Source organism: Atractosteus spatula, chromosome 8, assembly GCF_055471065.1.
Source record: "Atractosteus spatula isolate fAtrSpa1 chromosome 8, fAtrSpa1.hap1, whole genome shotgun sequence".
In the NCBI taxonomy this organism is placed as follows: Eukaryota; Metazoa; Chordata; class Actinopteri; order Semionotiformes; family Lepisosteidae; genus Atractosteus; species Atractosteus spatula.
Window position 1 is genome coordinate 41,906,625 of NC_142713.1, and position 24,901 is coordinate 41,931,525.

The window sequence follows — 24,901 nt, forward strand, 5'->3', positions numbered from 1 at the left end:
AAAATAAACAGGTGATGATTGTCTTCAATCTAGTAGACCAACCACAATCTGATTTGTCAAAAAAAAAAACAATGATAAAAAATGAATTGTTGTGCAAATTGTTTGGAATTAAACATTTCTGATTCACTATTTTGTGTTCAAATACAAGCATCTTCCAAGAGAAAATAAAGCAAAAAGGTACTTGATTTTCAACTAGCAGATGTTACATGAATAAAGGCTGTAAAGGCTATCTTTTGCCCTTTTGGAAATTGTCATGTGTGTAGGATGTACACATCATTAATATTTATGTTCAATTAGCAACTGTAATTCTGTAATTTAAAGTATTGCTGGAGGTTGTATTCAGTAAAACAGTAACTAACCTAAAGGGTAAAATATTCTGTATTAAAAAGGGTCATGCGCAATGGAGCTCTTTTTTGTTTTGATTCTTTAAACAATTTTAATGGACTGAGCATTTTTTGCAATACATTATCCAATCAAGGCAGATATTTAACAAGCTTTTTGAAGCCTTATAATTTAAACAAGTGACCTATTTCCAATTAAAAAATTTTCTGGACCTTTTCATCTGGAGTTGCAGTTTTACTGTCTATTCTATGACTGACAGCAAAAAAAAAAAAAGCCATTGTAAAAAAAAATCTGTAAAGAAATGTAAATTCTTACTCTACTCCAAAGTAACAGTTACATTTAAGTACTTGCTAATTTCATGCTCTACCTAATATGGATTATTTAAATTCTCAACTGCCAGAAGCATTTCCGATTTGGTTATTTGTTAGGCTGAACAGGCTAGGCCCTACACAGTTCTTCTGCATTTTCCTCTAGGGAAAGCGTAATATAATCTCAGTTGTTAGCAATGCCTGTAGCAGTAATAGCATTCATCAGCCATCTTCATGCTCGTCTTCACTATGGCCCTGCTACTTGACTTCAATCAGCAGTAAGGCTCTTTTATTCTGTTATCACATCAGTGCTCGGGTATAAATGCCAAGGATTCAATAGTCCTGCTTAGGAAGTGCAATCACACTATTAGAATATAAATGAACCTCGCCTTATGCTCTGTCCAAGATTTGAAAGTCTTTTTTCTCCCTTCTCCTTTTTTGTTGTCCTGGACTATTGGTTGCATGCACAACATTACTTAAATATCACTAAATACTAAAGGTATGAAATATTTACTTCAGGTTACAGAAGAAAATCTTGCCCAAACCTAAGACAACACTAAAACTTCTAGATGAGTACGGGTCTTTAGAAAATGCATTGGGATCAACAAAGCAATGTTCTTTCTCATCACCCAGTTCTCCATGGGCATAAAAAGAACCATCTGCAGACAACACTTGGCTATACTTTCAAGTACATTTTCTTTGTAATGTTTAAAATTTCCAAGAAAAACACTTCCATAATCATATGCTTATTATATATTTGTTGAAAAAAATAATTAAGGATTTAGAAGCATTTAAGATCCAGTAAAACCTAGTAATTGTTTTCAAACTAAATTGCCACCAGCATCCAAAGTGATCCATATTTACAATGATCACTGTCAGCCATACTGCTACAGTATTTCTCTAGATTAAAGATAAGACTGAATGTCATTTAAACATATGAAAAAAGAACAGCTGGAGAACTACTCCAGACACTAGAGCGAGTTGTTAAATTCATGCTCGCGCTTGAGAGCAGATTGAGGTCTATGATCCAGGCATTGCAAGCTCAAATCTGGGCAATATCACTAGCCAGTTATGATTGGGATTCCCAATCAGGTGAGCTTTGCTTAGTGTAGGGTGGGAATAGTCAGCCAGGGTCTCTTGGTTCTCTGCAAACAAAGTGATGCCCTGTGCTTTGTGTGTGCCGTCCGTGACAGACATGCCTCTCCACCACTTAGGGCTGAATATCCACTACAGAGCTGTGTTACCTGTGACAGATTACCAGATCAATGTAGTGTAGTCTACCTACACTTCCTCATCCTCTCAGGTGTGAGGTTACAGCATATGTACTGTATACATATGCCAAGACATGAAAACATATATTTTGTGATTTAACCATTTGAAGGATATACTAAACGCAATAATTAGCTATTCTATTTTTTTAACAAAATGTTTGAAACACAGCATGCCAGTAATGCTCAATGTCAAGCAAATACTTCAATGTCTTTGTGATATAGGACAAAAAAACACACCACCATGCAAAAGATAGTTTCAAGAATTCTGGCTAATCTACACTCTACACTTCTATGCATCTGACAACATCCATCCGGTTGTACTTAAAAATAATAAAAGCTCTTTCAAATAGGCTTGTTGAAAATACTTCTCAAATTACTGAAAGAACTTTTATATCTATACAGTATATGTACCACTGGTGAAATCAAATATATGAGTTAAACTGGGGGAATGAATGAATTGCTACAGGTAATAATTAAACTTAATTAAAAGAATAAAAGATTTGTGTTTGTGTAATCAACTTGATAGTCTTAATTTAAGAATTTACCAAAAGGATAAAAACAAAGTACAGGTATAGCATATTTATAATTACAGAACACTTCAGACAAAGCACTGCATTAAATGTATTTTTAAAAACCAAATACATCAGTGTACAAGGCTGTACAAAAATGGATAGAAAACTGGTACCTCACAGACAGCAGAAAAACCTCAGCTTGGGGTCAGCTGCTCAGGGGCACACTGAATGACTCATCTCTAAGAACATTTCCTATTCTCAGTTGCATCAATTTATCGAATTAGCAAGTGAAGATTTCTTTAAGTGGCAGCACACCATGTTTTTGATCCACACTTAAAACTTGGCAGAGGGATGGAAAAATAAAATTAAATAAATGGAATACATGAGATACAGGCAATTATGACGTGCATCCTCAATATCAAACTGGCATTAATGAATTGGAAACTTATCAAAAAGACTGAGATGCTTATTTTGACTCATCATGCATGTTTATATTGTAAAAACTGTTTAAGTCATAAAAATACATGCTGTTCTTGTGCAGTCCAATCCCATATCATACTTTTTTTTAAGCTTGAAAGAGCAACAAAAATAAAACAACCACATTAAGCCCCAGGACAGGAAACTTACAGTTTGTCATATATGGAAATGAAAAAAATATTGAAAAGGGATGGAAGAGTGACAAGGGAACTTAAATAGAAATGAAGTGCAAGGAATGTCAAGAAGTCTGTCTCAGTAACGTGACAGAAAACAAATTATATATATTGTATATACAGCCATTTCTTCTTTTCTCGCATTACAGTGGATGTAATTTTAAAACAACAAAAAACCCGTTAACATTTTATTTAAAATAACCAACTGATGTCTAACAAAAAAAAGCTAGCTTATTGTAGCTGCTGAGAGCATAAAACTTTCATTTGTCAGTCATTTTTAACAGATACCTCTTTATAGCAGCCTTTTAGCATTTACATTTCTCAAAGACGCTAATGATACTCCAGGTGCTTCATTACATGCCTATTTAACAATATTTATAATTGATGTATTCTAGATCATGTACAGGCCTTCACTTTTATAGTCTCCTGTGAGGTGGACCATCATTGATGCATTTTATGACAGAATTCCTCAAAGGCCACCAACAGTACTGCTCAAGTCAATCTATATGAATTCAGAAGAAGACTCTTAATCCTCTAGCTGATAATACAGTCTGAAATAAAAACACTTAATTAATCTGCTTTTGATGGGGAGAATAAAAGGTAAAACTGTCATCTTCAACTTTTGTATATTTTAACATTTCTAAATTTGATACTTCTCTAAATGCTGATTTGATCTTTCTGCGATAAAATCTTATCAGACAGGACAGAGTCTATTTCTTGTTCTTTAAAATGAAATTTGCTTGTTATTCTGTAGAGCAGTGGTTCTACAAGTTTTATGGTCCGTGGACCACTTACACCAAGTCACAGATGCGGTGTACCACATATGCTTACGCCCACTTCTTACCCTGTAAAAATCATCCCCTATTTGATGAAAAGTACTAATATTTTTGCAAACAAAGCTGCATATTTTGCAAATGTTTTTATTACTTAAAAAGTTAGTGAAGAATGTAGCTGCTTTTGTTGAGTAATCAGAGAAGTGATATCTGGATCCAAGCTGGACAGCTTTAGTCTCATGTCCGGAAGCAGACAAAAACATCACATCAAGCACACCTTCTGCTTCCTTGCACATCACATTTATCAATCTGTTGGAATTAGAATTACAGCACTGCTGGTGTAGTTCACAAATGACCTCGCTCGCATTTTCACTTCTGTTCTGCGTCTTACTCACACTTGCGCTGTCACTATCGTCACTATTTTTGCATTTCAGAGTCTCAGATTTGAGCCAGTGCTCCATAATAACCCTTCTGCTTTGACTGCGTCTTTAAATTACACTTTGAACTTTCAAACTCAAAGTAAGATATTCAAAAGTGAGAACAAAACAGTACAAACAATAATAAGTGCAACGGTCAAACCACACTCACATATCAAAATTTAAACAGAGTAACCACGCAATCATGACTACTAGTGATGCGTGAGTTGACTCGGGTTCAAAAAAAGATTTTAGATCGGGCTGGGCGAGTGCAGGTTGATATATCACCAAAAGCAAAATACTGCAGAAAACCGTTCATTTGTATCTTAAATTAAAGTGATTTTACGGTTTAAAACTGACGTTTTACCATATTTAAGCCCCAATTGGCTGTATCACAAGGCAAAGTTGGATAAAACATAAGCAAACAGACAACAGTGTATAACAAAGAAAAAAACATAATGGCAACCTCGTTAGAGCAGATCAGGACAACTTTAGAGCAGTGAGATAAAAATAAAGAAGAGAGAACGACAAAAGAGCCAGGTGAAAGACGTTTGGCGAGCTAGTCAGCACAACAGAAGAAAAAAGCACAGGTTACGTTATCTGCATCGTCTAAGTGCATCGATTGTGAAGCACTTTACAAAAATGACAGTCACTAGACTAGGCTACGTTAGTCTGTCTAAAACAAGGAATCTGGATATGCTGTTTCAATAAATGTTAATCAAATGAATGTTTGAATATTGTTCAGTGTAATTTCTAATGGTTCGGATTCGGACCAGCTTTGGGTCAGTACTTTTATCATTTTAAATCGGGTCAGGCGGGTGCGGGTAAAAAAAAAAGCTGACCCCTGCATCACTAACAACAACAGACTGCTGCACGGCGGCAAGGACTTAGCCGCTAAACTGTCTCGTTTTCAATGTGTGACATCATTTCATTCGTGGTGCATAAAACTAAAACACTGAAGCGATAGGCGCTGATGGGGAGAATGAAGAGGCGAGGTGGTCCGCCATAACTCAAGCTTCATTAAAGCACAAAGGCAACAGAAGTGTACAGCCAAGGAGAATGAATGGAAACTTTGCCCTTTTGGCAGACCCTCAAGCCAGCCAAGCCTATGACTAGGCTGGTGCTCGCCCCATCACTGACACACACAGTCCGCTTAACAGCTGGTGAAACCCCGATACCTGGAATCAACACACAAGTCCCTCCTCCCACTTTTTACGGTTTGCAGTTCTTAACAGTGCTCCTAGGGAGAGCTTCTTCGTAGTGAACACTACAATATTCTTTCCTCTGACTTAAACAGCGTAGACTTGCTTTAAGAAAGATAATTAGCTCGGCTCCTGGACCACTGGTGGGCTGCAGACCACACTTTGAGAACCACTGCTGTAGAGGACAGAACATGCAATATATATACATAGAATCAAATAAACATTAGGCACCCTCTATTTTTCATAATAATTCTAGGTCAGAGATGAAAAGAGAGGTGAGTTTAAATACTAAATTACCACTGACAGCCACCTAAGAGAACATATCTGTTGTTATCCAACCATATTATGTCATGTCATTTGCCAAACCGCTTTATAGCATACGGTGTTGTGGGAAGCCGGAGCCTACAGGGCGCCAGTCCATCACAGGGCAAGTGCAAGCCAATCATACATGGGGACAATTTGGAGGCCACAGTAAAGGCCGAAGGGGGAAATTGGGCCTGGACACCAGGATAACTCCCTACTCTTATTGAGAAATGCCCGGGGATTTTAATAACCATTGAGAGTCAGGACCTCAGTTTAACGTCTCATCAGAAAGACGGTCCAACCATATTAGTGAACTTTATTTTCTAAGAGTAACATTTTACACATTATTTGATATTAAAAAATAATATTTTTTGTCACTTATTAAATGTTGAAAATATAGGTGGTCTGAGAACAACATAAAATTGGGTCAACTGGTAAATTATTTTATTAAAGAAATAGTGGCCTTTGCTTTCTGTAAAGGTAAAAAAAGTAGTGAGGCTAATGAAACAGTATGGAAAGTTCTAGAAATTTATTCATCTTTTCATTAATCCTTTCTATCAATTGTGACACTTAATAAAGTTTCAAAGTCCATTCAAAATGCAAAACACAAAAAATACACTAAGAAAAACAGTAACATTAAGTCCAAAGGGGCAATGATTTAAAAAAAATATATATATAAAGCAATATTCCATAAGATTACATTCAAGTAATCTTGAATCTAATTTTTACACCTTGGCATAGAAGCCTATCTGTCAAGCAAGGGCCTTCCTATAAAATGCTCTAACTGTAAAAAAAAAATGTTTCTTGTGAGCCCAGGGCATGAAAAGTTGGAAGTGAGGAGTGTGTCAAACGGTGGTTTAGAACAGTAGTTTCTAGCCTTCTTGCAGCAGAGGACCAACTAGTTTTGATCCCAAAATGTCACAGAATGGTTCCTATATTATGAGCTGTAAAACAGATCATTCATCCATCCACCTACTTTCAGTATATTTGTCCTTGTATGGGATGTGCTAAAATGAATCAAGTTGCTGCTGATTTGAATAAATAAAAGCTGTTTTTTTTCTCTTTCTGCTTTTCAACATTCAACACTGCATTAACCTGTACTTGTTCCCTTGTCAGCTCACATACTAATGCAGCTCCTTACTTCAACCTCGAAAATAAATCAATAGAAGTTACTTCTTAAAATGAACTGAATTAAAATTAGAAGTAACTAATATTTAACCTGGTCACCACTTATATTTCATGTTATTGCTTTTTATAGACTATTTGTCAAAAGAAAACCATTTTGCTTTTCTAAGGCAATGTAATGTGCTGGTCAGTATGGTTTAAGACAATAGATCTACAAGTCTATAGTATACAGTACATTTATTTAAGTACCACAGATTTGCTGCTATCCCTTTATATTTATGCTTTTTTTCTGGAACTCTCCATTGGCTTGAAATCCATTCGAGAATTAGATTGGATCTTCAAATAAACACATTTAGACAGTTTCTTCCTACCCATTCATCCATGTAGTTTTTAAAAATAACAATATTAACATTTTATTGCATAATGTAGGTAATACATGAGACAAGGTTTAACATCAGAATGTAAATTATTCAGTCTGAATTAACTTTTTTCAAATTAAGCTGTAATTTTGTTTCTGGGATTCATTTATATAATTTTACTACATCCACTGTACAAGTGACTACTTACTACCTAGTAGATGGTACCAGTAACTGTTATATTTAGTGGTCAGTTACTTCCATTTTGTCAGCAGACAACAGCTGTCAGACATGATTAATGTTTCTGAAATGGTGGCAAGTATATCCACCATTCCACCTGGGAATACAGCTATAGTGCATCATGCTGGAAATAAAAAGCATACTAACATAAGAAAGAGATGTTTAGCCTTACAATAATATCTTCATCTAACTTGGCTTTTTTTATCTTGCAGACTGGCACGGGTTCATGCACCAGTGATTAGAAACCACTGATTTAGGGTAAAGGCAGTAGTATGTTTATATTATATATATATAATATATTATAATAGTAAATAATAGTTTAATAGTAAATATTATGGTGCGACTTGCTAAAAGGAGTGAGAGATCCAAGGAAAAGAAAGGAACATTTCCATAATGTTATTGTTGTGCTGTGTTTCAGAATGTTACTTCTGACACTAAAGTTACAGTAAAGCCAGCAATGTCCATGTGTCATTTTGCAACTGTTTTAATGTGAAATTCTGTTCAAAGTACACTGTACTTATATATTTAATTTAGCTTTGCAAGAAAATCTGCATTCAATAGAAAGCAAATACAGTACATAAATAACAAATATGAAGCAATACTTATTAACCTTTGTAGCGACAATGCTTATTAATAAGACATAATTAAGTGTTGCTGTGCTTTCCTAAATGAGGTCCCATCTCTCTTTCTCATCTCTGTGGTGCAGCCACAGAGAAGCTATTCATGCAGTTCTGATTTAGGGTGTTTCTCTCAGGATGAAAAAGGATGGTGCATAGAGATCCTTGATTGAACCACATTCCCCAGAATGCTGTGTGGAATGAACTGCTGTCTGACCACCTTGAGGAAGACAAACTGACTGGACCAAATTTAAAACCAGAAAGCTGAGGCTTCTAGGTTGACTGTCAACCTCTGCTAGCTAGGAAGCCAGCAGAACCTCTGTTATGATCTGTACCAGAGGAGAAGGGAGCATGGACATGTTAAATTATGAGTGGAAGAGTGAGAGTTTTGGAAAAGAGTTGAAGAAAACTCTCGGAGAAAGACTAGTTTTGGAGTTGGTAAGCACATTAGCTATCCAGCTGTATAATGAGGAACAAGATGATGCTTAGCCGGAGCTGAAAGGAGGGCTAGGCTTTTTTTTTTGTGGTTTTGGTTTTTCCCTGCACTGTAAATAATATTTTATATAGACCTATCCATGAAAAGATCCCATTATGGCACAGAGCCCCTGGGTAAGTCCTGACATTTTCTCAAACCATTTTTCTATTTCTGCCATTAAAATCAATATGCTGATAGGGATAAACTGTCTGTCAGCTCAAACTTGAGGATAGCACATACGCACATGGGGTTTCAGTTTAACAGAATCTATAGAAAGTTATTTTAACAGCAATTGTTGTATGAATATGTACATCTTTGTTAATGAACAGATCAAATACATTGAACGTTTAAGATTTTTTTTACGCTACAAAAAATATGCAAAATGATACTGTAGAAAGTTTTAAAAGATGCAAACCAACACACATAATTTGCATTTTATTTACATTCCATCCCATACAATGAACAGATGGCTGCACAGCTGAAGAAATACAGTAAACTACACATTAGGGATTGTTTTGTAGAAAACAATAATCATGAACATGAAATACAGACACTTTAAGAAATAAATGATATTCCAAATTTCTGCAGGCCTGCTATTTCATAATTGTGCATTGGTAGAAACTCCACATTCATGCTCTGCTATGATAATAATTTTCACAAATACACATATCTTAAGCATATACCCATTATGATACGCATTCTCTGAGAATCAGTTATTTTCCTTAATAATACAGTGCATTTAGCATAGGCAAAAATGCTCCAAGGCATGCTTTAGGCTATAAATTAAGAACAGTCCTTTAAAAACCACTCAAAGATTTTGAGTATGCATATTAATATGATATACACAGATATAAATAAAATCAACACAAGTGTGACAAATGTTAAATGAGAAATCTGGTTTTCAAATGACTGAAAAAAGTTCATACATCATACTTAAATTTACTGAACAGTGCAGTTCGAACAATTGCACAAGTGAATAAAACAGAAGAATGAAACTCAGAGGGCAAGTGATTGTCATTGATTTTGCAATATTTCCTAAAGTTATTTTAGAAGTAACACCAATTTGAAACTGAAGGCTTTTGCTTGAGTTTTTACAGTTGCACAGTCCACAGATGCTACACAGTGTCTGACAGGAGCAGATTGGAAGTGACACATGTCATCTGCTTATCTGCGTGAATCTAACAGAGCAGCATTTCAACACCTAGTCACTACAACCCCTCTGTACATTGCAACCTCAGGGCTTTCACATCAACAGCAAAGCACATGCCAACTATGACAAACCCTCCCAGGCCATATGCCACCTCAAAACAAAGCTGATCTGGGAACCTTCATGGTTTATTTATCTGATTCCCAACTCTTAATTTATTCCTTCCTTTTTTGAAAAGTGGTATCAATGTTGTATCAAAATATCAATGTACCACTTTCTTCAAGTTCTGGAACAATTAAATTGAAAAATTTAACCCTCTGGCAGGACTGGAAAGTAATATCAAAAGACATTACACTGCAGAATAGAAGTAGACATTTTAGAACAATTTTCCTTTGCATTGGCAAAAAAACAACTTTTTTCCCCAAACATCATCTTTAAAAATGTATAAAACAGATGCATCTTTATATATTTATACCTTGTATAAAACAATAATTTTGCAAACTAAGATTATCACAATAATCAACATGGGTACATTCCAGATAGGTACAGAAAGATCTGATAGGACTTCTAAGTCTCACTGCCTATAAATATTGTTGAACAACAATGACAACTTTTTCACTCCTAAAATAAGAGTAATTCTTACTGTTTTAGACAAAAATAAAATTTCAGGTGACAGAAAATAAAGAGAAAATACACCTAAACACAGAACTGGTATTGGTGTTTTGGTTCCTGTGATTGTGTGTTGTGCTGGAATCAGCTAATGGCGATGTTAATCAAAGATAAACAAATTCAAGAACGATAAGGGCATTAATTTATGAACCCCCCTATGAATTCATTTAAATTTGGCAGTTGTATTGTTTGTAACTATAAAACTCCTGTGTATTATTTTTAAGCAATTTTATGTCCTCATTCAGTTTTGTATAGTAAAAACAAAGAAATTAGCTACAGTGTAACATTTTAAAACACGTTGAGGTTTAAAAGTGTCTGAACATTTGTGCAAATTATACAAGGATCAGTTTTGGGTATCCAGTTTGTTTGAGCTATCTTTCAATGTTACATACTGTCACAAGTTTTTAAACTGTAACACTTTAAAGTTCAAAAATTACTTTCAATGGTAAATTACATGTTGCTTTTGAAGTGTAGTCTCCAGAGCAGAGGAGTTTGGTATCTCCATGGTGGTGCACTCATAATAAAGATCCCCTTGGGAACAAAATGCCTTCCTGCAGTAGAGACGAAACGAAAAAGCACTGCAATACTTGCTCCGGCAATTAATCTTCCTTTCAGAAAGTCGATAGTTCATTAAATTACAAATGGATGCATGATATTCTTTTGAAATTAGCTACACTTATGTTCATGAATTTCAGAACTCAGATGCATGTTTAAATAAGTTGCTGATGTTGTTAAAGGCTGAATCCATTACTTAAGCAGTTATAAATATTTACAGATAGGCACTTTGTGTTTGCATGTTAAGACTACACTCAGTTCAATAGTTTGCCTGCTGCCTCAATTGTAAGTTTATACATATTTTTTAAACGTAGCACTGGAGTTTACTATTAGACCAGAAGCTGGAGTCATGCCCATGGATCTTAAGGATACAGATTTTAGTTTTTTCAAAAAATCCAGACCAGAAATTCTGAGGCTTTGATCAATGACAATGTGGCTCTGTAGAGACTGCAACGAGACTTATCAGCACAAGATGTTTATGACATCAACACAGTGTAGAAGTAGAAGTCGTCTACTTAGAATAACAATTTGTCCTAATAGATGGCATCATATGTTATTTTACATGGTCATGTTAAAGCTTACTTTGTAAGAAGTTTCAAGGCTTCTATCCAAATGTTTTGATCACCGTCTGGCCGGAAATTCTCTACTTTGTTGTGGAATGTTTGGAAATATGTACCTTTGCATTAAGACCTCATTAATAATGAACTTCTAAAACTCATGTTGCCGTGTTTATGTTGGCACTTCAGGTCAAAATAACATTCCAAATGATTTAATAAAAGTGAATATAATGTTTTGAGAAATGTGAAAATTAATTAACAGGATTAGCTTTCATTTTGGAAGGCTAGCCCTTTCCATGAAGTTATCTTAGTACTATCTTTGAACCTAAAAAAATTCTGTTTTATGTTAGAGGACGTCATTACTCAATAAAAACCTTAATTGCGCCAAAAACTGGTGAATTATTCTTTTCATTTACTAAAAGGGGTTCTAGTCATAATTTAAAAGCTGTGATGGTACAGCAGGTTTAGATAAGATGGAAGCCTATGTCTAGACCCCAGAAATCTGCGGGCAATGGACTGCTGGCCTCAGTCACCTGACCAGTTACTGAAAGACAAAAACCAAGAGGCAGAAGCTTTCTGGTCAGTTACTTCAGCTGTGTTGTGTGCAGCTTCACCAGAGTAAGAAATTGCTTAGACGCTTGTTTTTGTGTATTTTGGATTTTTTCCCACAACTCGTTTATAGCTTACGTTGTTTGTCCATCTGTTTTCCTAGGTCTGCCTATTTTAAAGTCCTGTTACGGCACACCCAAATAGGTGTCACAAAGCATACATAATGTAATGCTTTTCATTTTAAAAGAGAAAAACAGCAACATAAGAAATTGCTTTACATTAGAGAAAGCCCTTTCACCAATCTTGCATTACAAATTATGAAAAAATTGGAGTCTAGTTAACTAGTTATGCTACAGAACAGTGCACAGCAAAAATGCATTTAAGTTAATTCTATAGTACTGTAACTGAAGATGCTTTAGTCTTCTTATGCTTTATTTAGTATGAATTTGATACTGCAGAACTATCAAAGCAGCACAGAAAAAACTGAAACCAGTTTATTGTCGATAATATGTACTGTTATATTTTTGGAGGTGTTCTTCACAAAGTTATGTACATCCTTGAAACATTTTCAAAAGATTTAGCAGGTCCTTGATAATCTGAAAGTGCAAGCAGGTTTCTCATCATTGCAGTTTTCACGATGTTCAGTATTCAGCTTTAGCTTGTTAAATCAGCAAGCCATTATACAGGATAGTAAATCTGTATCTAGATAACAGAAAAAGTAATGTGCTTTATGATACAAAGTGCCATCATATGGTGATATTAAACCACATCCTAAGACATTATTGGTGACAGATTATCTTCCTTTCATGATTATCTATACCAAGGTCGGCATGCCTTTACAATACCATCCCCTCAGAAATTCATAGAAGAAACTATATATTACAATAAGTGGATCTTTGAAAGTCAGTAACAACAAAAAGAAAAAAAAAAGTTATACATCCATCACTGACAGCAAATCTGAGTTACGAATGAATAATTTGAATGGATTCAAAGGTTTTCTTCCTTTTCTTTAGCTAGCATTTACAACTAAACAAGTATAAAGTCACAAATGCATTTCGCTTTTTATAACTGTCTTTAAAAAACATGCAACTGCATCATACTATATTTTCAATCTTCACCTCTTTCCAGGAGGATCTCAGAAACATAAAACCACAAATTCAAAGATTCTACTAAAGACTTACATTCCTCTGAAGAGCTCTTCAGAAAGTCAAAGATATTGTTTTTACCAGTTTTTTAACGATACTGTTGTATTGAACAGCATATCAAATAAGAGACATGTTGTTTTTAAATCTACTGTACAGTTACAGGATTTTTTAAACATACAGTAGTAGCCATGAAGTCATAATATATTTTTTACATCAAGGGGCAGGACCTGTCACTGAACATATGCTAATTCCTTTCTAAATCCATATGATAAAGTCCCTATTTATACGAAAACCCTGATTATTTCTTTATATAATTAACTATATAAGATAAAAGTTTTAGATTTTTTGTTTTAAGTTGTTTAGGTAGCAAATGCAAACTTCACAGAAAACTTGCAATTTATTAATTCTTGCTCATTTGTTTCTGTAAACATCTATAGCCCCACTGCCTTGTATATGTGCAATATTTTCAGAGTACATTCAGTTTTACCTACACAATATAAACTTGGAAATTATTTCATGCCCCTCTAGCAAGGTAAACTTCAATTATCCAGTATTGACTCATCTGCATAATAAGTGCCTCCCTATTACATTACCAACTTAGTCCGAACTTTGGAAACAGAATTAATGTTCCTTCACATGAGAAACGCATAAAGCAGTAAACTCCATATACTATGTCTCAGGAGACCTGCAGAGTTAGCAATAGCATAGTTTTCAATCATACAAATTAGCTTAGAGGAAAACACAGCAGAAGAGCATATATTCATTTTACAGGGTTAAATGTCAATGTGGTTTATCAACTAACAGAGAGGTGCCTTAAATAAAACATCACAGAAGCACAGGATGTCTAATCTATTATATTAAAAAATGTAATAACTGTAACTGAATTCTAAAGACTGTAAAATTAAAAAAAGTTTCATTGCATCTTTAAATGCAAATTAACTTTTTTAATTAATCTCAAAATGTATTAGAAAGAACATGTCTTCACAGGACTTGAGAGGGAAAAGAGGAAAAGCAACAGGACCTTTTCTAGCAAAACCAGACATTTTTTCATACATAGAGATAAAATGTTACATCTAGCAGTTTTCTAATGTGAATTTTCTTTGCATTTTGACCCTCAAAATGGAATTGGCACTAATTATTCTGTAATCTAATTATTAATCTTCTACTACCACACTTTTAAACACTATCCAAAAATGCTTCAGTTAAATGGATCTTTCATGTTGTTAATTGTTTAGTCAATTTTGCTGCACTTGTGATATGCGACATAGAATGTAAATTGACAGTGAAAAATTGTTAAGTGCAATAAACAGGCCACAAAAGAACACACATATATATTTTAGAACTGTACACGTAAACTACAAACAGGTTCAACTGCCATATCTGAGATGTCACATGTTCATGTGGATAGTACTCTAAAAGATTACTGTTCCAATAATAAAGTGTTTTTTAAAAAGTAATCGGATCACTGCAGTGTATATAAACATGCACAAGATCAATAAATGCACTTATCATGCTAAAAGGTCAACATCGGGATGAATTTTTGACATACTGTATTATGCTTATTTTCTAACATTTAAGAATGTCGGTATTGTTAGGCTCTACAGTATATATCCTTTCAAGTGAAAAAACCCTTTAAAGGGTTTGATGGGCATATCAAAGTCTGCAAGGCATTAGTCTGAGAGCTGGGGGGAATAATGTGATGACCCAGGGCTGACAGACACCAGACTGTCAGTGACAGACACTGGTGTAGATGCTTACAGCTCTGTGCAGTCAGCTTCTACATTAACACATCAATAAAAGATTTCAAGAACTGACTATGTGAATTTAGAGTTATTTCTGTTACCTTCAGTGTTTTTACAAGTTTCAGCGCAAAGCTTAGCATGTCATTGCAAAAACACTTATTCACAAGACTTTTACAGGAACATTCCTCAAAAATGTCTACAGTAAACTTTCTTGCCACCTACTTGTTACTCATTGAAAATACATCTATTCTACATAATTCAATTTTTTTAAAAGTCTTGAGACATTGTATTTAATTTAGTCTTTGCTCCGTCATCCAGTTGAATGGTTCAAATCCATCTGTTCTCTTGTGTGTTATTTTCTTTACTTTGGAGAGCAGGAAATCAATACACAGCATTAAGTAATATCCTTGGTTTATCGACTTGTACCTTGACTAACTAGTGTGCATGATACCTTTACCCATGAACAATAAAACACACATCAACAACTGTCACAATCAATGGGAGACTAATAGGATTTGTGCTCATAGTACCAAATCTCACAGCAAATAACATGAGACTCAGCTTCAAGAGACAAAACATAAGCAGGTATTTATTCGAATTTAGTTGATTCTGTAGGGCAGTATTTTATTAGTTGTTTTTAATGGAAATAACTTCCTATTATTTATAAACAGACTAAAAACAGGAATTATTTGTATTAATGCATACATTAAAATCCAAAGGCATTGCCTCCAGATAGAAAAGCCTATCAATCAGATCAGCTACAAGTATAAATGCACCAGTAGGTAGAAAGCAGAATGATAGGAATTCTGAAAGTAAGACTACAAGCTATCTGGAGTTAAGTTCCTAATTTGCAGAACACGGTAAGACTGATAATGCTTGCAAAAATGATGAAAGTCAGCATTACAATTATTAATCTTGAGCAAAGGAGTAAAAACTTATGCTGTGAATGGAAGAGTTTTGTATTACTGTTTTTCAGATATTTTTTACCTAGAATTTTCACTGCCAGCTCTGCTGTAAATACTATAAAGCAAATGCAACTTTAGGCTACTGTAAATCTTTCAACCAGGTTACTTTAAGTCACCCTGAATAAAAGAACGTCACCATTCATCTGGGCCTTCTGTACTGGACTCAGCACTCTCACACACTGAACTGACATGCAGTGCATGTGTTATATCAGAGTAGTTTGCATCGTATGCTTTGTTAATGGCAGAATGAGGAAGTTGCTTCCTAACTCTGTACTATCAGTGCAAATTAATAGCATGTTCCCAGCACTTAACATAGATATGAAAGAGAACAGTCATGTGTTTTCCCGCACTCCTATCTAACCACCTGCTCCCACCTGCAGTAGATTAAATTTGCCCTGGGACCAACTGCCTGTCCAAAACAGAGACATAATGTCCTGCACCCACATCAATTAGTTAGGGTCTCACATGATCCCAATCCAGCTGTTGAGATCTACCGAGATCTGCCCCTCTCCTCTAACTGAATAACAGACTACAGTGCTGGAAAATAAAACACCAGATGTCTAGATTATTTCATTTTACTGTATAGTCTAAAATGACTGAAAAATATACTTGCGTTTAAGTGAACACAATCAGCTCTGCTGTCTTTTATGTGCCAGTAAACACCAAAATATCTGTAAATGGACTACAAAACTGCACAGATACATAGGTGTTGATGCCTATAACAACAGGTTAAAATAAAAATATGATATTCTTTTGTTGTTTTTTGCTGTTTGTAAAACAATTCACAAAAACAACAAAAGTATACAAATTTGAAGAATATAACTTACAACTGAATGTACAGCACCCTTCATGAAGTCAGTACCTTTAGACTGTAATAATGGAACACTTGATAAGTGATCTTGGAGTTGTGAAATTGATTCCTGACAGTACACCATCAGGGAAGCTTTAAAAAAAACTGCACCAGAATTCCTCCTTGGTGATTTCATGTACACTTCTTCACTTCATAGAGAAAAGTAACTGAAAGGCCTTATTTGCAAAAAATGATTTAGACATACATAAGAACTTTATAAATGAATACATTTAATAGCCTATTATAACAAACAGATGTAACTAAAGTGACCTCAAATAAAAAACATTTATGTGATCAATGTTTTGTTATAGCATTAATGATAGATGAGTATGAGGGATTTCTTGAAAATGGTTTTACTGGGCATGCAGGTTCCTGATGGTGACTGGTATTTCTGACTGAAACAAAAAGGCATTCAAACAAATGTTAAAACTAGTAAAATATGAATATATGAATAACTATTGTTCACAATCACAATATTTGCATCTATAACTGTTTCTCTCAGTGTTAGGGATTCTCATGATGCATCATCCTTCTCAACTTCCAGAAATCAAGTATAATAACCACAACATTTACAGTAGTATAAGGCATAACAGGGATTAAAACAAAGACAAAATTAATAACGATATTGCCTTTATAAGAGCAATTCTTCATTTTAAATTAAGCAAATTTGCTTCTTCAGTGTCTTAAGGTATTTGAAAAATGTCCCATCATACCTCTTAACCATTCACCAAATTTTTTAAATGCTTTAATGGTACTTCTTTGCAGTCCTTTGATGCCAGTATAAAGAATCTGAATATAAGGCTTCTGCCTATATTCTGTCTTATAAAGGGCAACTAAACAGTCACTCTGCCAATTCAACTGGCTGTTGTGGAAAAACATCACTGTTAATGGGTATTTTGTTTCTAGGTCTATTGCTAGAGGGCACACAACAGCTAATGCACCGGCCAATATAAGGCTCAAGTAGGGGCTTTCAGCATCTAGAAAATATAGATAAATAGCTCTATCAAAAAAATGTATTTTTGCCAGTAAATCTTTATTTTTGCATTTATTTCTAGCAGAGTGTGCTAGAAATACAAGTCAATACAAGACCTGATTAATTCTGGGGAAAACTGCAAAGAAAGTTTAGAACAGTAGGAATATATATGTATACGACAGGGAAACATCCCCATGCATAACAGTCCTGGGTTAAGAAAATCAAGTTCATTCATTGATACCCGATCACACACTAAAATGAAAAGTTTAATAAGGTTTCAAATATTTCCATCTGTCTGTTGGAAAACTATTGTCTCTTGATTTTTGTCACATAAAAAATGTAAAATTCACAATTCTGCTTAACATTGCCATTTATATGATGCTCTCATATATAACAATTTGTCCATGAGAGTGGCTGTTGTAGATATAAATGCATTATCATTACTTAACACTAGAGTTCAAATGTTTATGGGCAAAGGAATCTAATTGAAATACAAAAGAAGAGAATATACATAAATTCAACATATTTAAAAAACAGAACCCTTCTAAAAACATAATGTTGCAAAGAACACCTTTGGATTTTACTGCAAACATCTCATGAGTAACTTGATACCAATCTCAGCTGCACATTCTTTTGAAATTCTGCCACATATTAGAAGTATATATTTTTTTAAGTTTGTCGTGGTCATTTCCCAGAGTGTAACCTTTTACATACGATAGTTATTCTTATTTCTTGTCAGACACCAACAATAATATGTCAGCAGTGTTAAGGTCAGAAGATTGGGAAAACCTTTATAACTTATTTCTGATGCAAGTAAATGAGACTCAATGTGCATGCATGCTCAGAGTCATTATCATTCTGAAAAACAAGCCATCTGAGGACAATGAAGACTGGAATTCTCTTGTATGAGTGATACATTTGTTGTATGTACGCCTGTTAAATACCTCAAAACTGTTAGTTAAGTTTTCCTGAACTAAACAGTTCATGGTTTCATCTGTAATGTTGCCCATTTATTTGCTTGAGATGTTATAGCATTATGTGTCACGGGTTCCTAGAACACAAAAAGCTGAGTGTGAAATATGCTTATGCAAGATATCTATTGAGATTCAAAAAACATTGATTTCAGATATTCTTGCATAACAGGAAAGAAAATACAGTTTGTAGTTGTCATTAAAATGACAAGCTAAAAACAAATTAGATCAATGTGTATTGTTTATCCTCATGGCACCTAATTAAATAAAACTGTGTCAGATATAAGAACATGACTGTCAATGTCGCTGTCAAACAGCAGATCAATAAAAACACAAAAGAGTGGAACGTTTTTGCCCAACTTCATTGATCGCTTTGCTTCTAAACAGGCCACTGCAAGCTTACATTCTGTTTTATGATACATTTGTGTTATTACAGAGCACAACAAATCCACAATAAAATCTAAATATTCCATGGTGTTTAAAATTACCAGTTGTTATTTGCTCTTGTATTTGCTTGTAAGAAATTCTATTATGCCCTTTATATTCTGGTCATTAAAGGATGAAAACCAAAAAACCCTACAGTACCTCCTCCGTAAACAAAGTACAGACCACTCTTTTCCCTGTAAGATGGGATATTAAGCAAAATGATTTTTTACTTATCCAAGTAATGATTTTCTTTAAGAAATGCAACAGCAAGTCTACACAATCACTGCCAAATATTTTATAATTCTGTTCTAAAGACATCATTAATAATATATATTTAGGTAGACCGTGATTCTGTGGCTGACATAGTGCTCTGCTTTATTTTCAGGTTATCTTATGTCATGTGAGAGATCTCTTTAAACTTACCTATCTGTTCCCTACTCTGTTTCTTAGTCAAATCCATTTAAACTCTGCTAATTATCAAACAAGGCAATACTTTTTTCACTTGTCAACCCAACCACTGAGTGGTCTGCCTCATCAATCCCTCAAGCACAGTTTACAGGTGACACTGATCTCTAAAACCAGAGCCCATTTACTGTAATTCCTTTAATGTCTTTGTATCAGAGCACACATGCAAATAAGCATTTCATTGCACTTGTGCATTTGACAAATAAACTGCACTAAATCGAACCATTTGCCTCATTTTGGTACTGCAATTCACCAGCTAATATGCATCTGCTGTATGTTTCACTTATTTTCACTTGACAACATGACTAGTATTTCTATATAAAAGAATGGGGATTCATGTGTTATACGATAATACCATCTACAATACTTAAAATAATTACCAATATTAATAAAACATCTTTGATCCAAAGGGCAATGGAAATGTGCTGAACTGGGATTTAGGAAAGATGTCAGAATTGTAAATTACCATTAAAAAGGTAGGTAAATGCAGAATATAGTTGATACATAAGCAAATAAATTTATGTTATTAAAATGAATATATACTCATGCACATGAGGTATGACCTTCCCGTAATTATTTTTATGAATTTTATGTCTTTCCAGTAAGAAATCAGAAAATAAACTATATCAGCCAGACAAATATGTTTTCTTCACTGTTAGTAAATCCAAAAATAAAATGAAATCTAGAAAAGTAAAGGATATGTTTTAGTGGCAAGTGTTTACCTGGTATGTGTCCCAAAGCCTTATGGTGCACCTCAGCGGAAGTTCCCTCATCAGAAGATTATTCATCCAGCGGAAAGCAAACTGCAAGTACTCTACCTCATATTGCTGCAAGTGCCTGTGCACATGTTCTGCAAAATAAAAAATAAAATAGATAAATATATTGCAAAACCTGTGTTTTTTACATACAAAAACAGTAGTACAGTGCATCGCAATGCAGATCCTCATGATTTCAGTGTCTGCTAACTCTTGAATGTTTAACTGTTCTACTTTTCTAACCAATAATTTACTAATAAGTTATTTTTGAGAAGAAGAAAATCCAATGTATAATCTTATTTGATTTACAGTATTTAAGCAAAAGTTTCATTAATATTAAAGTAAAAGAAAGACATCAACTGATGGTACAAGCAATTGATGATCATCTTGGTTCTAAGAGAAAAAGTGATTACTACAAAATGATATAAACATTCATTCATAACCCAATTCAAATTTATGATAAAAACAATTCAAATAAAAATGGCAAAGAAGATATTAGTCACCTTTTAAGAAAGTTAATTTCACATAATCTGTTAGCTTTTATCAAACAAAATCGTAAATTAATCTGAATCAATCATGAAATTAGCTGATTAGTTCAAGAGCTCTATAAATTTGTAATCCAAGCAAAACAGAAGAATAGCAGATGAAATACAAAGCTTTTTATAGTCTAATTAATACACAGGAGAAGCAAACATAAGTAAATTCATCAGGATTATCCTTTCTTTGCATACTTTATAAGTATTAATTAATTGGTGGTAATTTGCCAATAAACTGGGAATGATAAAGGATACTAAAATTCACAACATGAACTGAAGCTATAAACTGCAGCTCATAAATGTTATCTGAAGAAAAGGTTTACATGCATCACATGTAGCTTTCACTAGAAGAACTAAACCCCCATCCAGCCGTGATCCCAAGTGTCTTTTATACAATGGATAAACTGCGTTAGCAGAAACCTGTGCATGCTTCAATTAAAAAAGCAATTTATACATCTCAGACTCAGCAGGTATCACTAAGCAGAACTATAACCCTCACCCAATTCTATAAAGGAAAAAAAAGGTTTCTTAAAGGCTGTTTATTATTTTGTAAAATAATCTGGTAACCCTCTTTAGATTCAGGTCCTTTCAAAACAAAACTTTGCCACACAATATCAAATGTAATTTTTTAAAGAATTGGCAACACTTCAATTTAAAACATACACAAGAAATAAAGTCAGATGGAAGACAAAAGTGTCCAAAATTATTTTAGAATATTCACCATAATCATCAGGGTAAGATTATCCAAATGGCATCTTTGTGTATAGTTTTGTACTATTGAATGTCAGGTTAAATAGCTTTACTGGAATATGCAGAAATATTGCCCCTGTTTAAAAGAATGTCCACTTGTTTTGACTTGAGGGTCAGATTTTGATTTTAGGTACAAATAGGCACAAATCAATACCTGAAGGAAAATATTGTTACTTTGTTAATCATATTTCTGCTATAGTGTCTGCTTCATTTAGCATTTTCACAGTAAACATTGCATTTTAATTTTATGAATAAAACTATGCAATGTCCAGGCACAGTGAGGGGCTTACATATTTGCTAAGCAAGTATGATTACTTACAGTGCATCAGAATTACTAATTACTAAGAACATGAGCTGAATGGAAAGGTAAAAGAAAGTCTTCTGCCAGATTATTTCTACCTATTTAATAACATGGAAAGAAAGGTTTCATGGAAAAGAGGATAAAAAATATGAGGTAAATGCAGAGTCAACTAGAGTTACTGTACAGTATATAGTTAAAAAAACTGTTGCACTTTAATTTACTGCATTTAGGGTGATGCAAGCTTTTTTGAAAACCCAATAAAAGAAATTATCAAAATTAATCTATGAGCCATTTTAAAATAAATGGCTATTTAAAATATATTTATATTAGCTAATATGAACTGAACTGGAATTCATAATTTGGTCCTATCCAGTTAAATATTTTACAGCTCTTTACATTATTTCTATATAGGTCCTTAACATGTTAGTATAAAAATGTTAAAATATAGTCCAGTTGTAGACAAGATGTGGATCCTAAATTATGATTTCTTTTAATCCTATTCTGTAGCCTACTGTGTTAATTCTCGACTTTTCCATGTCATGGATCAGAGCCTGCCTTCCAAATCTTTCTATCCATTTTTGCAGTTTTTATTATATTCATATATCTTTCTATCAATAACATATTAATATTATACATGAAATCAAAGTACACACACTGTGGTTACATAAAAATGAATAACCTGAAACTCACCCTGTATAGTACAGACAACATCAAGAAAGTTAACGGTCTGTCTGTCTCTTATGCAGTGTTGAGAATGATCTTAGAAATACATCCCATGTTTTATATAATGCTTTACAATGAAATAACATTCACTTTTTTTTAATCATTTAACCTCTCTACAACAGGATCATCATGTACTGCTTCACACACTGTTAGAATGGGGAGCACTATCAGTGTGTAAGATTCAACAGAACAAGTAGAGCTTGATTTCATGCTTACAAGTAGTAAGAAATAAGAAAAAAATGTTTTGGCTTTGGATCCTTCTTAAGGTGTGTGGGGTAATGAGGGAGAGAGTAGGGACTTGAGGTGAATGGGTGGAAAATGGCAAAAGAAAGAGGATGTGAGAAAGGGATAGGTTGAAAAAAGGAGGCTGAAGAGATGAAAATCTGGGAGATAAATTACAGGGATGTGTGGAAGGCAGAAGACTCAAGAAAAAATAGTCTCTATTAAAGGAACAGGTACAAACCTTATTTTCAATGATGAGTTTCAATGATCAACTAATTTTCAGTATGGAGGTATTGAAGCAGAAATTAAACTTACTATGAGTGGAGAGGGGATTTCATGAAATTCCTCTCATCTCAAATTCATTTGGTCAGCTTTTGTTTCTTCTTAAAAAGGATTTTGAATGCAATCTCACACAAAAAAGAAACTGCTATGGACCTATGATTTAGAAATACCATTCCACGGTACTGAAATTAGTTAAGCAGGAAATAAAAACAACACATTATTTTTCAATGTCTGTGCAAAACAATCAAGTTTGTAAATGCCATCACTTTTCTTTTGCAACATTTCCCACATGCACTGCAAAAAAAAACAGCGCTAGATATTACAATTGGCAAAATCTGCAATGTTTGCAATCTTGCAAATTAAACAAGTCCTAATTTTACACTTTAAAAACGTAATTTGAACTATTACTGCAACATGTTCTAAAAACACACCGAGTACATTTTAACAAGTTATAGGTTTATTCCATGCTGAAAAAAAGAAGAAAGAAAACACAACGTTTTGGCCGTGGAGCCTTCTTCAGGTGTGTGTTGACTCACACCTGAAGAAGGGCCCACGGCCGAAACGTTGTGTTTTCTTTTTTTCAGCATGGAATAAACCTATTACTTGTTCGTTTGCAGCCTACGCATGCTGACACAGCTACTCACCTAAACTACAGAGTACATTTTATGTTTGACTTTTAAATTTTAAATATCAACTTCTTTGCAGAAGAATGCAAGATTTACATCCCTCCAAGACACTGCAATCTGGCTTTGATTATTAGTCACACAATAAGAAATAAATGAAAATAAAACAAACTAAGAAAAGGTAAATGCACACTCTCCACTTTTACTTACACCAACTCTTCAGCATTCCATGCATATTGACGTGGCTGAATCTATAGAGAAATGTTAGCACATTTAAGTACTTAATTTAAAAAATCAAATCCAAATGAATTCAAAAGAATAAGTTCAGACTACCTCTGTGTTCTTATACTATATACATTTATATGTTTGAAAAATACAGCTTTTACAAAGTACTATTTTTTTCTATATTCAGTCACACCTGCTGAAATTTCAGCAGCACAGCTGTTTCCAGCTGGCAACAACAAGCAAAATGCATCCAAGGAAGGCTTCAGGTGAAGGGCATAGTGGTACAGAACAAAGCCATAGGGCATCTAGTGACAAGTGAGCTTAGTTTTACATAATGCTGAGCTGTACAGTTTTTAAACACAGTTCTGTTCTTTGCATCAATCCGATAATTCCATTCAAAGTCCTAAACACTTTGTTATACAATAAGAGGGTATTTTTGCAATGCTAATTTTGTTTCAAGTGTAAACTTTGAAGTATATGATTTCAGGACACCTATATCAATCCAATTCTATCAACATTTTCCAGTACTCACCAGCTACAAGCCTATGAATGTCATATTTTATTCTTTATTTTACATCAGTGAAAAACCTTATGTGAATGACTGTTTGTTGCATCAGCAGAGCACACTCAAATTTTGTAATGTGATCAGAATACGATCTTGAAAATGATTCACCTCATAGATAACACTGATATGTGAGATTCTCTCTGTTGTGTCAGTACACAAGCCATTGACATAGAGCTGCAATACAATTTGACAAGTATAGATAAATAATTTATAGGAACTGAACGGAATCCTCTACGAACATCTCAACTAACAGCTGTTCTTAAACATTATTTCTGCCATGCCTGAAGTACACTGTCAGCCTTACTGTTGTGTATT

At 34.1% G+C, this 24,901-nt stretch overlaps 1 protein-coding gene across 4 annotated transcripts in view; it reads right to left on the bottom strand.

Moving 5' to 3' along the window:
* Nucleotides 1-24,901, bottom strand: part of tbc1d22a (TBC1 domain family, member 22a) — a 214,806-nt gene that overhangs the window by 41,373 nt on the left and 148,532 nt on the right. For all 4 annotated transcript variants that reach the window (XM_088923795.1, XM_088923794.1, XM_088923792.1 and 1 more), the window contains one exon: nucleotides 20,327-20,454. In XM_088923795.1, the coding sequence (XP_088779921.1) occupies nucleotides 20,327-20,454 (128 nt within the window). The remainder of the gene's footprint in view (nucleotides 1-20,326; nucleotides 20,455-24,901) is intronic.